Source organism: Colius striatus, chromosome 16 (genome assembly GCF_028858725.1).
Source record: "Colius striatus isolate bColStr4 chromosome 16, bColStr4.1.hap1, whole genome shotgun sequence".
Classification (NCBI taxonomy): Eukaryota; Metazoa; Chordata; class Aves; order Coliiformes; family Coliidae; genus Colius; species Colius striatus.
In genome coordinates this window covers 10490745-10506384 of record NC_084774.1, presented here as the reverse complement: position 1 = coordinate 10506384, position 15640 = coordinate 10490745, and the positions used below count along the sequence as shown (strand labels likewise).

Genomic DNA, 15640 nt, shown 5'->3' with positions numbered 1-15640 from the left:
GCTACTGAGTCCTTTAAGCGAATGCATAGAAGAGATTGAGAGCTGTGGCCAGTGTTGAGACATGCAACCTCTCAGTTTAAGGGCTACTGCTTTCCTGGCAGTACCCTCCAAGATATTACAGTGTCTCAAATCAAACCCCTGCTGTGCATTCTCATAGCTCTGGGTGTTGAGGCTCGTGTGGAACCTGAGGGACAGTGTCAATTCTCCCACCACAAAGAATGAAACCGCTATTCTGGTGGCTTTCCCTTTAGTGATGAGACTTTTGTTTTAAAGCACAATCATAACATTTCTGGACCCTCTCTGTGCAAGTTCCCTGACCTCTGTAAGCCACTGCAGCTCGGCTGCCTTCACAGATGCCTTTGGATGAACACTGTGTGGGAAGAGCCGCTGAATGGTCTTTGAGGTGGATGAGTGCTGGAGGTGTTCAGCAGTCCCTTACCATCAGCCACGAGCAGCCAGCAGTGCATAACATACAGCTGAATTATTCAGGATATCTCCCAACAAACCTTGGATGAACTCCATAAAGCACAGTTTCTAGAAGCTGCTGCCTTTGTTTCCTGCCTTTCAGTGGGAGCTGCAACATTAAGTCCCCTTGAAATCTTGTATAATTATAGCCTTGAACGTGCTCCACGTTTCATACTCAGTAACAAGCAAAATCTCTCCCTCCCAAGAATAGAAACAGCGTGTTGTGATCGAAAGAATTAGTGACAAGTTCCTGGGAATTATTTCTGGGGATGTAATTCCCCAAATTGCTAATAAGCAATTGTCACTTTTCACAAATCAAGCTGCTTTCCCCCTCCCTCCCCTCCCAGCTTTCAGTCTCCTGGCTTGACTTGCTAAGAAAGAGTAAACTTCCTTCCCTCTGGCATAGCACCAGGAGAGCATTTCCTTTTGCTGACAGCCTTTGCCTCTAATTCCCACTGATCTGGTATTAGGGGTATAAACACTGATGAGGCTTTTGATTCAGCTGACTGAAGTTCTGGTGCCCCTGCAGAGTCCCGCAGTGGTCCACAATGGCAGGATCATGGTTTAAGAGGGTCCTGAATCCCTTTTGCTGGTGCTGTGACCTTGCTGTATGGATTGCCAGCATGCAGGCAAGAAAAAATGGCCAGAAGCTGGCAATCTGAAGCGGTGGAGGAGGGAGCAAAGCACCTTACTGCCGTTTCAAGCTGCCTTTTCAAGCCATTCATTGCAGAAGAACTGCTCCTTTCATTTCCTTGGCAAGGGACCATCCCCACCTATGATAATGGTAACTATTTATGGAAAACCTATAGGCAAAGCAGTTGCCTCAGCCAGCCAGAGCATAAAGATCCCTGTGTTCCATGACCCTGTGGTCTGTGTGTTGGTCGGTCACCAGTTCAGTACATAAATCCTCTCCTGAGTGAGTCAAAGCAGCCAGTCTTGAGAGATTTGCCCACAGACTTCACAGTTACCCACACAGTAAATATGGAACCCTGCTAGAAATGCCATACCTTTGCTTCTAACTCCTCAGTATCAGGCCCACAGTGGGGATGGTGTTATCTCTAGCCTTGCTCTGTTAATAACCGCCCTCTTCCAGGGTATCAATGTGTCCCTTCCCATCTGCTCACCCACAATACCTGAGCCTCTCACAGCGTTTCATGTGCTTATCCTAAAGCCAGGAGGGAAGGGCTTCATCCAGATCTCTGGAACTGGGACACAAAGGGGATTTTCCACAGGGTGAGGTGGGAAACCGAGTTGCAGTCGAGCTCTGTCTGTTCCCAGCTGATTGCCTCTCATGGGAGCTACCAGGGGAGCACAAACATCTTCTTGTCTGATGTCCACATCAGCTCCTGCATGATATTACATCTGGCTGAGCTAGGAGTGATTCAAAGGCTCTTTAAATGTTGTCTCTCAAACACTTTTAATGCTGTTCTTAAAAGTTCCTTTCCATTGAGACAGGGAAAAAGGAGAGCTTTTGAAATACTTTGTAAAACTTGGGTTTAATCCAGATTGTGCAATTGCATTAGGTGCAAATCAGTTGGGGGCTTTGTTCGTCTGCTTCTCCTGTCAAAGCTCAGCCATATGAAGAAAATCATTGGAGACAGTTTGTTTATTCTTCCCTTTCTGATAGCCCCCAACTCCATACTGTGTCCTGGATACCTGGAGCTTATCATTGTATCCTTTAATCAGGAAGATGTTTGGAAGCCTTGATAACCATCCAGCTTCTTCTCTGTCCCACTTGCAGACAAACCCAAGTGCAAAGGATCAGATGTGCTGGGCACCATTCTGAAGCACTGGTTCTCGCTGGGAGGCTGAGGACGTGGGTTTCACTAAATCTCCTACTATAGATGTAGAAAAAAGCCATTCAGGTTTATCCTACTTTTGGGGATAGCAGGATCCAGAGCATCAGCTTTGTGAGACTGAGTATGGGAAACCTTGGAGTGGGCACAAAGGGAGACGAGCACTGTGATGGTTGGGGGCACCACTGCTGCAAGAGGTCAACAGAAAGAGGTTCAGCACTAACACTGATGTCTTTTCTCTTTTGTTTAGGGAGAGCCAGGCCCTCCTGGTTTGCCAGGCCCATCAGTAAGTATCTTCTGGTTGACATTAGCTTTTTCATCCTTTTGAGAAGGAAATGACATGCAAGAGCTGAGGTTGGCTGGCTCACAGGATTTCTGTAAGGGTAACACAGGGATGGAGATGCTCAGCACTGGTCCTGGGGACAAGCATGTTCTCCTGCTTCAATGCTAGAGGAGGATATGCCTGAAATAAAGCTTGTCCATCACCAAGTTAGTTATACAACTTGATTTAGTTATACAACTAAAACTGGTTCCAAGCCACATATATGTGGTGATTTCTGGCATCAGTCTGAGTCTGCTTCAGCTCCTCAGTCTGTCAAGGGCTGCTAAAAATTGTACCAAGTGGCACAGCTCTTTGTGCTGGGTCACTTACCCATCCCTTTCTACTAGGAACAGCTCACAGGTAACTGCTTGTGTGATTAATTGGATGGCAAAGAACTGAGCCAAAGCATTGAAATGTGTTCAGGACTTGGATATGGTTTTGTGTTAAGTTTCCTTTCTCTGCAGGAATTCTTCCATGTTCCATAGTGTAAAATTAACATATCAACAAATTATATCTTGTGGCCTAGGTCAATGCATGACGTGTTTCTCTTGCTATGATGTTTACAAGGATTGCCTTTTAATCTGATTTAGGGGCCAAAAGGTGCACCAGGGAAGCCTGGGGCAGCTGGTGAAGCTGGACTGCCTGGCCTTCCTGGAGTGGATGTGAGTATTTTGTCATCATCTCTTAGATCTTTTAAGTATTCCACATAGATGTGGATGTTTACCCAAAGCGTCTCATTGACTTTCTCTGTGTCTACTGGAGAAACAAAGTGAGCACTGGATCTACACGTGTGTCAAATATAAGGAGAGATTTAACAGTTGAGCCTCTTGACTGGGTTAATGAGAATGAGAACAATTTTGAGATGCATTTCTGACAGGATGGCACTCAATGAAACACCGCAGTGGACAGGTTGCAGAAATGAGCATTGGATTATGTTTCTGGAGCAAACTCCTTAAGCCTCAACTCAGAAATCCAGTCTCACTCGCTAGCTGAGCTGTGCTGGTCACCAGGCTCACGTGCTCTGCAGCTCTGGATTGCACAGGGTCAAGTTTTCCCATGACCCTGCCATGGCAGCTGAGTGTGAGTAAGGTTTTGGGCAGCACATTTGCTTCTGCACCAGGTGAGAGGAAGCATGCAGCAGCTCCCACAGCGAAGCTGCAGCACAGCAAACCTGTCAGAGGAACACTTGGTGCTCACTCACACGGGAAACACTGCTGAGCACTTGCTTCTGGCACTTTGTAGTTACAGAGAGGAATAAAAGGGTTAGGCTTTCCTGAGAGCTTGGCATACAGCTGGTTGGTGTTGCTGACAGCAACAAGGACTTCCTGCAGCTCACATTTCTCTGTTTCACACTTTTCTTTCACTTTTAAACAGGGTTTAACAGGAACAGATGGCCCACCTGGCCCAAATGGGCCTCCAGGAGACCGTGTGAGTACCACCTTAGATCCTACATCCCTTTAAATGGATGTTGTCACTCAGGGTATTGATGATTTCTCATTCTTTTGTTTGGTGACATTCAGGTGTTGATGATCATAGAATCATAGAATGGTAGGGATTGGAAGGGACCTTTAGAGATCATCTAGTCCACCCCCCCTTGCAGAATACTTGGACCCTTGGGAAGAAGCTTCAGATAGCTTTTCATTCAGCATGGCATGAGATCCATGTTTCTCCCTTTCCCGTGGCTTTGAGTGGGCATGGGTAGCCTCAGAGGTGGCAGTAGCAATGCAGAATAGCTCTGGTGATATTCCAAGTGGCTAAAAAGTTCCTTGAGGTAGTCAATAGATTGAATTATAAAGTTTATGAAAGTGAAGCTGGGCTTGGCCTTTATTTGCAGTCTGAGTGTGCAGCTGTTGTGTTTATAATTACTGCTACTGTATAATTACTGTTTAAACTTTGGCCTTTAGTTAATTCTGGGGCTGTCCATATGATTGACATTATTAGTTGTTTTGACATAGATTTCCCCAGCCAGTTTAGCAAGAAATAAGAGGATTTTTAACTTGCTTTCTGCATATTTGAGCTCTGCTCAGGGGCACCACGAGGACAGGGAAATGACTGCCTGAGATGTCCTTCAGATCATCTACAGTGTGGCTGGAAAGGCACTTGGGCCTCCTTGTGACTTGAAGAATTAAACATTAGTGAGCCACTCAGCCCAGATTTTTATCCAATATGGCTGTTTTGCTGTCTCCCAATGTGAGGAGCTAAGGCTTGTACCCACAGCCAGGGCTGCAGTGAGGGGCTGAACATGTCACAGCGTGCAGAGGTTAAGAAAAGTGCACTTGTCTGACACATTCAGTACATCTCAATAATCCATTTGCTGCTTCAAGGAGTGACCCAAAGCTGAAAACTGTGAGTTATCTCACTTAGCTGAAGAGATGAGTGGTAGAGCCATGTATCTTTGATCTGCTTCTCTTCATAGAATCGTAGAATGGTAGGGGTTGGAAGGGACCTTTAGGGATCATCTAGTCCAACCCCCCTGCAGAAGCAGATCAACCTAGATCAGGTCTCTTCCTTTCCCATGTGCAAGGCAAAGTTTGCATGGCCACTGAAAAGCTGAGTGACAGGCTCCAAACACCTTGGTCACAGCTCTGAGCCTCTGTCCATCACCACTGCACCAAAACCCATCATCTTTGCTGTTCCTCATGCCCATCTTTCTCCCCAGAGATCCAGGGCTGCAAAACCCCGACCACTCTCAGTCTGTGGCAAGAGTCCAGCACCTTCTGGGAAGTGATCTCTGATGTTTAAAACAGAAAAGCTCAGCTGCACACGCAGCAGACTGAGCAGTTCTGTGCCTCTGTTCTCTGTTTGCAGGTGGTATCTGGCCATGTCCAGTGTAGCACACAAGCTCCTGGTCTGCAGGGTAATTGAGCAGATAATTTCTGGGCACAGGGACTTCCTCTTTAGCTGTTTAGTGGAAGCACACAAGCACAATGACTGTAACTGCATGCTCTGATTTGATGTGTCTCATAACTCAACCTGTCAGGATGGAGCAAACTTGGGACCTGTTGGTGTTTATGGGAGCTTTTTGAGGTCAGTGGTCCATCTTGAAAATCATTTTAATTGCTCTAATAAAAGCCTGGAGAAGGAAAAAAACCTCCCAAAGCTTTAGCATTCTTATAGGACAGCATTGTTATCCCTCTTTTCTTTCTTCTCCCCAGCCTTTAGAACACATTTTAATCTCCCAGGACTCAAGCAGGTGTCTCCTGACTGTTGTGGGACTGAATTCTTGCTTAACACTGTGACTTCTCCTAAATAAGCCTATTTTTCTGAGCTGGAGTGGCAGAGCAAAGGTGTTTAGCATATGGAAGACAGTTTTTAGTAATACATTATTGCTAAACAACTCTTTTCCTCTGTGTGCCACACTTCATCAGTCCAGCAGTGATTCATGTCTGGCCAGGGGCAGAGCACTGTGAAGGCAGCACGCCAAAACGCTTTTCATCTGAAATATCTCTTGTTGCTCTCAACATCCATTAGCTTTTCTCATGGTTCTGCTTCCAGAATGATTACATCAAGCCTACTTGGTTTTCCAATTAAAAAAAAACCCCTCTCCTTTGTTTTAGCCAGGAACAGGCTGGGTTGTGACCTCAGTGCTGGATACTGGTGTCCTTCATTGGCAAGTTCTCAAGGGCCATTAAGTTTGGTGCTTTTACACTGTAAGCACTGAGGAAAACATAATTCTTCATGTTTCTTTAGGAATGTCACATTAATCAAGCATTTCCTGTGCTCCACAGTTGTAGATTCATAAAGTGTATTACTTTAAAGGGAAAATATTATGGTGAGATTGTTTTCTAATCAAAAGTGAAAGAACAATTCTGGGGGGAGAATGAGTTGAGTCAGACAACGGTATTAAAGTCGAGGTGTAAATTAGAGTCTCTGCTTTGAAGTCAGATCAGCTTGCTCAGGGACTTGATGATCTTTCTTTCATTCACTGCTGCACCTTACACCCTCAAAGATATCCAAATTAAGGAAAGTGCCAGCATTTGACACTTTAGGTACTCTGCCAACCTTCTGGCACGTTGGCCAAAGCAGAAAGGGGCTACACAGCTCGTTTCAGTGGGGGCAGGATTTGGGTGTCAGTGGGTAGGTGCCAGGAATTCCATGTTGTCTGTGCAGGAGGAGGTCCCAGCTTGTCCCTTACAACCATTAGTAGTTTTAAGAACTTCAGCCTAATGATACAAGTGACTGGAAGAAAAGCAGAGGAACCTGCAGCAAGAGAAATGAATGAACTGACATGTGCAGCAGAGTTGACTTTTATTGGATTACAGTCCTCTCCTCACAAGACTGCTCTTAATGAGGCCTTGGGTCCTCTGTATCTTTCTCCTTAAGCTCAACAAGGGGAACCTCTTTCTAATCTCATTTGGTATGCAGACCATTAGGAAGGGGCTGGTGTCATCCCTGGGACCACAATAAGCAGTGGTGTGTAGGGCTGTTTCCCAGATCTGCCCATCTGCCTTGTTTCCCTGGTGCTAGGGGTATGTGACATTTAGTTCCACTTCAGGACATCATCCTCCAGATATTTCTGTGCAGCTTTTTGAGATTGTTTGTTTGGAAAGCAGGTTTGGACAATCCAGCTGGGCAGACACTGAGGAAGCCTCGTGCTGTAATCATTCTGTTCCCTGCACAAGGAGACGAGGATCTTGCTGGCTCTAGTTTAGTGCATTCCATAAATATAACAACGTGGTTTGTGCTGTGTTTAAGTCTCTCACCATCTCACTATTTTAAGTTCTACCTTTATCTGAGAGCAACAAGAGCTGAGAACAATACAAATGCAAGCAAAGAGCTGCTTGAGTGACATTCAGTTTAGGAACCTTTAGGTATTTGTGCAGACTGATCTGAGGCCAGCTGTGATTTGCAGAAGTGTCTGTTTAGAGTTTTAGGAGCAACTCACATTTGAGTCTCTCCTCTCTCTTGCCCAGCAAATGCTGAAGGAAGTTGCTGGGGTCAGTTCTGAACATCCATCCCTACTACCTCAAACTGTTCTTCAGCCAGTAATTAATCAGGAATGGCAGAGTCATTATCCTTAAGTTTCTATCCTTGTATTTGTGACTTCAGCTGAGCACCTCCTGCTGTGTGCTGTTACTGTGAGACACTGCTGGAGTTTTCAGACAAAGATTAGTGTCAGAGAGGAGGCCTTAGGGTCTGCCCCAAAGGGGAGTTTGGTTTATCCCTCCTAATTTGCACTCTGGTTTATTCCCATAGGGTGCATTAGGACCTGCCGGGCCGCCTGGACCAGCTGTAAGTACCTCCTAGAACGGAAGAAGAGAGGGACCTTGTATGTCAAACAAAGGGATAAAAGCCTACAGGAGTGAAAATATTGTTTGAAGTGTTTAAATACATATGAGTGACCTGACCTGGTAACACAGGGCTTGGTTTTAGTCTCTGAGATATGTCATAAAGCAAACGAGCTTGGAATAAAGACCAGCAGGTCAAATGCTGTCCAAACTCTTAGACATTAGATAATGTCTAAGAAACAAAAGGAAAAGAGAAGGAAAAGTAGATAAACCAGAATGTTGTCTTTGTACCAGCCTGTGTCCCACTGTCACATCACCATCCATGGCTTTACTTAGAGTCTCGTCAGTAACAGCACCGTCAAGGGAATACAAATGATTGCAGGCACCAGAAGGGTTCATCAAGACTCCAGCTCTGCTCTGATTGCAAATTGCACCAACTGGGGACAGGGCAGTGCTAAGGAAACTTTGAAAAAGAAAAAACCTCCTAATTAAGCAGCATTTTCTGAGGTTTGCTTTTCTTCCTGTACGTTCAGTTTTGATGTGACCTTTTCCTGCTTTCAATGTTCATTCCAGGGCAAAGGACTACCAGGACCTCCAGTAAGTAGTGAAGCTCTTTAGCAAAGGAAGTTTGAATGTATTATACTAGATTTATTGGTTACTCTGAATGGTACAAACCCACTCCAGGCCTTGGGATCCCTCTTCTGTGGTGGATAGAGGGGAGTCCTGCAGGTCAGCAGCCCTGTGGGTTTTTATGCTTACCCTAACCCCACTGATTTCAATTCAGTCTTCTAATTGCTGGAAGCAACCAGTTGTGGGGCAGTTTTTGTTTGTTGGGTTCTTGAGGCATCTCAGAGCTGCCCTGTGTCAGAGAGGGCAGATGCTGGCAACACAAAACACTGACAAGGGGGTGCTCCATGGGAAGGTGGAGCAAAAAGAAAGGTGTGTGTTGGGAAACTGATTGTGTGAGTGCAGGACTGGGCTGCTTGGAGGGGTTGGACAAATCAGTGCAGAGTGTTTGCCCTGGGTTTTGTCAGCTATGTGAGGTTGCTCTGGGTGTAAGACTCTGCTCTTTTCAACAGGGACCTCCAGGACCCAGTGGGCTCCCAGGTGGAAATGGATTTCAGGGTCCTCCTGTGAGTTTCTCTTCCCATTTCATCCTCATTCACTGAACATGCAGCAACCTCAGAAGAATTAGGTTAATTTCTGGTTTCTTACCCCATTCTGGAAACGTGATGCACAAGACACCACAAGCTCTACAAATGCCTGTGGGCAAAGCTAGTCCCCATTTCAGCTTGTGTAGGGTCACCCCAATGCCAACCCAGTGTCACAGGCATGTGACTGCTTGCATCCAGATCTTCCTTTATCAGCTGTGAGTGAGGACATGAGAGCAAAGGCCAGTTTTCAGCTGACATGTACTTTCAGCATCCTCAAAAGAAGCTACAGCACAGAATGGGTCTGATGTGAGGGAGCCCATTCTGCAGAAGCACACCATCATTTTTGGGTGCTCACAGCTCCACTGGAGAGGCACAGAGCCAGTGGAAGCAGGAATGTGAATGCAGACAGATATTTTCTCTCCTAATACCTCTACTTCCATCTGCTTCTGCTGTTCTCTTTGCAGCCATAGAAGCCTCTGCAGAAAGAAAGGTGCAGTTTAGTCCCATTAGAGATATCTTGTCCCACACTGACAAACATGCAATGGCATTTGGTAGCCACCCTTCCTCTCCCTTTGCATTTTCATTGATGTGGCTTAGAAGGAGAATTCTCACTATTTTTCCCCTCTGTTTTTAGGGACCTTTTGGTCTGCCAGGATTCCCAGGGCCTCCTGGACCACCTGGACCTCCTGTAAGTTGAGACTTGTAAATAAATGTGAGAAAATTCCCTTGTGAAGCCCAGAATGTTCTTCTTGCTGCTGGAACATGCATGTTTCACTTGCTGCCGTTACCCTGAGCACTCCCTTTCTGGGCTAAGTTTCAGCAGACCATAAACACAGTGCCCCAAGGAGAGCAGTGACTTCTCACTGGCTGCACTTTGGTGTGTGGATTATCTCCTGTTTGTTGGGCTGTGGGGATGGAGGAAGCCAAGGATATCCAGGCTTTATGGCAGAGACAGATTGCAGATGGGTTTCTGCTTTCTCAGAGTTTCTATGGTTGTTTGGATTATGGTGTGTCCTTGTAGGGACAGCAAAGGGGGCTTGAAACCAGCAAGTCTCTGGTTTGTGTTGGCTGTGGTGTCTCTGGAAGGTTGGCAGCATAGGGAGGTCTTTCCCAAGGAACTTCCTCAGCCTGAAGGAAGTTCAGGCACTGCTGCTCTTCTCAGATTGCTGCCTTCATTACCTAAGGCTCGAGGCTCTTGCCCAAGCTCATCTGTGCATCTCCAGGAGACGATTGCACCTCTGACATGGCTGCTTTGAGGACTGGTGCTGCTCACTCTCTGGGTTCATGGGCTGCATTTTACACAGTGGGGCTGGGTGTCTGCCTCATCCTGCTCCAGCTGAGCTGTGTCTGCAAAGAGCATTTTCCTGACATTGTACTTTCTCCTGATGTTTCTCTTGACCACAATTTCATGAATTGCAGGGGCTTCCAGGCACCCTTCCTGATGCTGGTGGGGACCTTCAGGTAGGTTTTTCTTTATGTAGCATGAAAACATTTCTTAGTTGAATCCTGGCTGTGCCTTTTCCTTGGCACACTTGGCTCTCAGACCATTTGACAGCTGCAGACACAGCTCTGAGCCACCGTGCCACAGGATGCACAAGTGTCACACGCTGTTACGAGGCTCCAAGGGTTCTTTCCAGGAGGCAGAAATGCTAGTGCTGAGGGTTTTTTTCCTTTGCTTCTCCAAATGCAGGGTTCACACACATTCTTCATTTACAAAACAACTTCAGCATTTGGTAAATGACAACAGCTTTTCATGCATCTGCTTCCAGTCCTGCTCTGCAAAGAGAAAAGGGCGTGTGCGCCGCAGTTTATTTCCACGGACGGTGGCACCGGCTTCTTCTGGGCATATGCTTTGTTTAGATTTCCTTCCTTAGGAGAAAGCCTTGATTCTTTCAAAGGAATGAAAGGAGTGTGAAGTCCATGAAGGATGGAAGTGACATTTCCAGATTGCACAGCTGTTGTTGTGACAGCATCTTTACTTTCCTAATTGGCGTGCCCCAAAAAAAAGGCTCCGAGGCAGCTCAGGCTGCCTTATGGCAAGTCACGTGGAACCTAATAGAAAAGATGATGCTATTTCTGCCAGTTTCATTTCACTTACCCTGTGGAATATACTAGAAAATTAAATTTCTGCTGCAGAGGTGTTGCCTGAGGTTTTACAAGAAGGAGAAAAAAAAAAACCTCAAAGAAAGAAGGAAAAGCTACAGAAGAAAATCTCATTCCCTGCCTAAAGCTTTTAGAGCACGACCTTTGAAGGCCCCATCACATTTCCAGGCATGCCTTGATTTGTTCCCAATCAACACAGAGTTCCCACCAGGGGCTCACCCATCCCAAGACATCTGCAAGTGGCTGCTCACTGATATTTGAGTTAATTTTGTATAGGTCCCCTTCTGATAAACTCTAATGCTTGTCCTTGTTTCCATGAAGTGAGCTGCCTAATGAAAAACAATAGAGGTGAATAAGTGCATAGATTGAACTATGTTCCTAATGATTCACAAGATACCTGTGTGGCTTCACTGGGGAGCTGTGCTTCTCCAGCATTTTGGACTCTGGACCACTGTCAGCCTTCAGAATTTCTTCCAGTCCATGCTCCAAGTGAAGCAGAGCATTCATAAATCATTATTTTGTGGGTTACTGGGGGGCTTGAGAGCCTATTTAGAACCTTCTGTCATTGGGAAGTGATGTGAATATGTGTTACTATGAATGGATGAGATTCAATGGATTTGGAACCAGAACCTCCATGACCTCATGACCTTTCCCCCTCTCCCTAGTAAACAAAACCTACTTGATAAACCAAAGAATGTTTCTGTTCTTTGCAGTGCCCAGCTCTGTGCCCACCAGGTCCTCCAGGTCCCCCAGGAATGCCAGGCTTCAAGGTAAGGAAAATACCACCTGCAGATACAAGGGTCTGTCTCTGTCAGTAAATACCAGCACAAACCCCTGGGATGAAACTTGTTCATACAGAGTACCCATCTCCTGCAGGCTCCACACCACCCATGCATTCACCTGGGATTGTGAGTCTGAAACAGAAAGCAGCCAAATATGAGCCAAGAGGATGATGAGGGGCCTGATCCTGCTTTCTTTGCAATAGCTGCTCAGGCACTGAACTCAACCCTTCCTTCACTTTCAGCCAGAGGCTTTGCATCCCTCCAGAACCTGTCTGCACTCACAGGAGTGTTGCTTTGTGGCTCCATCCCTTGCAGGATTGCAACTTTTATTAGATTTAACTGTGGCCATTTACTCCTACAAATGAAATCTAACCCTTCCCATAGAGTGAGCACAAAGATTAAAACACCACACAAGCCTTGCAAGGCACAGCTGATGAGCAGGAGCAAGCAGAGAGCAGCCATTCAAGGCTGCCTCAACAGCAATCTGGTGCCTTTTCAGGCTTCAGAGAGCTGTGAAAATCTCCCTAGTTCTGAGGCTGTGCTCACAGAGCCTGTAAACACAGAGCTGCACATTTTGCAGTAGCAAGACGTAAGTTATGTGATTAAAGACAATTTAATTGTTGTTTTATACTCAGTGTAGCAGCAGGCAGCTTGCTGTTTGATTCTGGTTCATAAATTCTAGATTACAACCCTCAGGAAACCTCACTCAGCAGTTAAACATCTCCTCCTCTGTCCCATCTTTGATTCACATGAGTTCTGTGCAGTAGGTTACACTCCAGCAGTGAGCTGAGGTGATAAGTTACTCAGGGTGTTTTTGAGCAGAAGTTGGCAATGGGTGGAAGATCCCCTGAGTCCCTCATGAACTGACCTGCAGATCTGCTTGATCTCTGAGCTGAGTCATCAATATCATTAGCCATACACAATGTTTAGGGTGTAACAACTTGTAATTCATAACTTCTGAAGTGGGAAAAGCAGTGAAGGTCTCCAATGACAATGCAGATGATGCACAGGACCTTTTGCATGGTGAGGAATAACATCTGCCATGGTTAAATTAGTGGGGGTCTCTCCCACAATAACAGAGAGCCAAGAAGCCAACTGAATCTGAGTTATGGAAGAGATTTCAGGAGGATGTGGATTCCTTTGCAAGCTTGATGATGCAGACATTAAAGGTGACTTAAGAAGGGAGGTTAAAGATGCAGAATGACATTTCCAGAAGCCCCGTTTTCATAAGTGATGGGAAGTGACTTCTGCTCTCTGACCTGTAATTGAGAATTGCATCTGGAGGACTGCAGCCCAGTCTCACTACAAGTCCCTCTTGAAAACCAAATCTGGGTATTTCCTGAAGCTCAGTTCTGACACAGACACCTAAGCACAGGCTGGCTAAGCCCAGAGCTGACCTCCACTGACACCCTTCCAGCACATGGATAGCTTATTTCCCCAGTGAGTTGAGTTGTGTGTGTTTAGGTCTTAGAGTTACCTCACAAAATGTAAAGTTTGAAAGCAGACTGCACTGGAATGTGACTCATTGGAGCTTTTCTTTCTAGGGACACACTGGTCACAAAGGAGAACCTGGTGAAATAGGCAAAGAAGGAGAGAAGGTAAACTTCCATTTAAAGGGGATGGGGGAGGATTTTTCTCTTCAAAAGCACCATAACAGCTGGAACAGGGAGAAATGAGGCGACTGGCTGAGCACCAAGGAGAAGTCACTATGTCTGAAGTGCATTGCCTTCCCTCACTCTGCATGTAGAGCCACGTGCTAATACCTCAAGCAAATTCATCTTCTCACTAATCATAATGTTAAGATCAGTTCACTAAGCTAACTCCTCTCATTTCACATGCAGGGATGTCAGCTCAGGAAAAAGCCCTGCATTTATGATGTGGGTAAATTCCTGACTGATTGTAGAAGAAATATACACATAGAAGAAATCACCTGTAATGTAGAAGCAAGTTCCAAATCCATGGCAGACTTGTGCTGTCTCATCTCTTGTCTAATTAGCTTTTTTCTCCTAGGGCAGCCCTGGCCCTCCTGGTCCTCCTGGCATTCCAGGCAGCGTTGGCCTCCAGGTAACACCTACACCCCACAGCTCTTCCCATCACCTTTTTCACTGTGAAACTCAGTGGTGCCATCAGCCATCATCCTGCATTACCCAAACAGCCCTGGCCTCTGCAGAGGAACTGATGTGCAAATCGATGCTGATGACAAAACACATCGTGGCGGTTTCACTGAGCTTTAGTTCAGGTCCTGCTTTTGGCACCTCACCTCAAATGAGACATCCAAAGGAGAGCTGCCCCAGTAGAGCCCTGGACACCTTTTGGGTGGATCTGAGGCTGAGCTCTGGGCTGGCTCAACAGCCTGGGAGGTGGGCTGGAGAGAGTGGGCACTCTGAACACATCTGCATGGGGTGTCTCTACGATGTCACCTCCTCAGAGGCTGTCACCAAAGGGGAAGATGTCTTGTTTGTGCATCAGAAGGCTGAGCTTTTGGCCACTCTTCATTGTTTCTTAATGTTTTCTGTGCTGATGCATTGCTACATCATACTGTTGTGCCATTTTATGGTTATGACTGGGATTTAACTGGTTCATTCTCTTAACCAGGGCCCAAGAGGACTACGAGGCCTCCCTGGGCCGATGGGTCCAGCTGGTGACAGAGTAAGAAAAACCTTCCCCTGATTATTTTCTTCCCCCCTCTACCATCAATTTGTCTCATGGGAGGCCCAGGTGCAATTTTTCCTTACTGAAGACCACTGGGAACTTGAAAAGATAAAAAGTGCAGCCTCCTTCCTGCACCCCCTCAGCAGAACAACCTTCCAAAGGCAGGAGGAGTCTGCAGGGACAGGGTCAGGCCCAGCCCTGTTTAAGCCTTCAGACCAGAAGGTGAAAGTGTTGTCCCTGCAAGACCAAGACTGCTGAAGAGTCTTGCAAGAAACTGAGAACCCTTTCATGAGTATTTAACGTTCTGTTCCGTCTCTTTACAAGAAAAAAGCCAAAGAACCACTGGTGGGCAAAGTCTCCTCAATGGGAACAGGGTGAATCTCCAGCTCATTGTGGCTTTGGAGTTTTGCCAAGGTCCCAGGCTGAGTGCTTTTGAATTTGATGCACTGAGTTAGCAACAAGTGCGTTGTCAAGGTAGAGAAGCCATGAATGATATCAGTGTGTTGCAGAGGTAATGGTGGGGACATTCAGAGTGAAAAGCTGCCTGTTGAGAGGGAAGTCTTTAGCAAGGTTTTATCACAAGCAGTCAAGAAACACGAGGTGTCTTTCCAGGACTTTGGTGTTTTCTTAGATTGGGGTATAAGGCAGGGAGACTGTTACTTCACCCTCATGTGTTATTCTCTGCAGGGTGACATTGGTTTCCGAGGGCCACCTGGAATCCCAGGACCTCCAGGGAAAGCTGTATGTATCTTCTCAGCATCTCAGTGGCCCTGCCTCCCACAACCAGAGCCTAAACCCTTTGCTGCCAGTGACCAAGGGGACTGTGCTGACCATCTCCATCACATTATCACCTTTGCTTTTTTTCCCTCCACTTAAAGCAGTGTTATTTCACCAGACCCAGATCTCATGGTCCTTTCTCCATGCCAGAATAAGTTCATCACATTTTCATTACTCTCTGTTCTTCCCTGAGCTATGGGCAAGCACTTGAGGGGCATCTGTGGTGTTCTTGGGAAGAATCAGTAAGCTCCATCCTGAATTTTCAACCTGATTTATCTCCAAGTGCCCACAACTCACAAGGACTTCTGCTACAAGCAGAAATAGTTGTGTTTTGAAGATGCAATGCCCATGCTTTTGCAGA

General features: G+C 46.2%; 1 protein-coding gene across 1 annotated transcript in view; it reads left to right on the top strand.

Annotated features, from left to right (window-relative positions):
• COL9A3 (collagen type IX alpha 3 chain) overlaps nt 1-15640 on the top strand; it is a 35497-nt gene that overhangs the window by 2521 nt on the left and 17336 nt on the right. The window contains exons 3-15 of the mRNA XM_062009449.1: nt 2512-2547; nt 3174-3245; nt 3958-4011; nt 7780-7815; nt 8385-8408; nt 8891-8944; nt 9600-9653; nt 10385-10426; nt 11782-11838; nt 13395-13448; nt 13861-13914; nt 14446-14499; nt 15190-15243. Coding sequence (XP_061865433.1) covers nt 2512-2547; nt 3174-3245; nt 3958-4011; nt 7780-7815; nt 8385-8408; nt 8891-8944; nt 9600-9653; nt 10385-10426; nt 11782-11838; nt 13395-13448; nt 13861-13914; nt 14446-14499; nt 15190-15243 — 645 coding nt within the window. The remainder of the gene's footprint in view (nt 1-2511; nt 2548-3173; nt 3246-3957; nt 4012-7779; nt 7816-8384; nt 8409-8890; nt 8945-9599; nt 9654-10384; nt 10427-11781; nt 11839-13394; nt 13449-13860; nt 13915-14445; nt 14500-15189; nt 15244-15640) is intronic.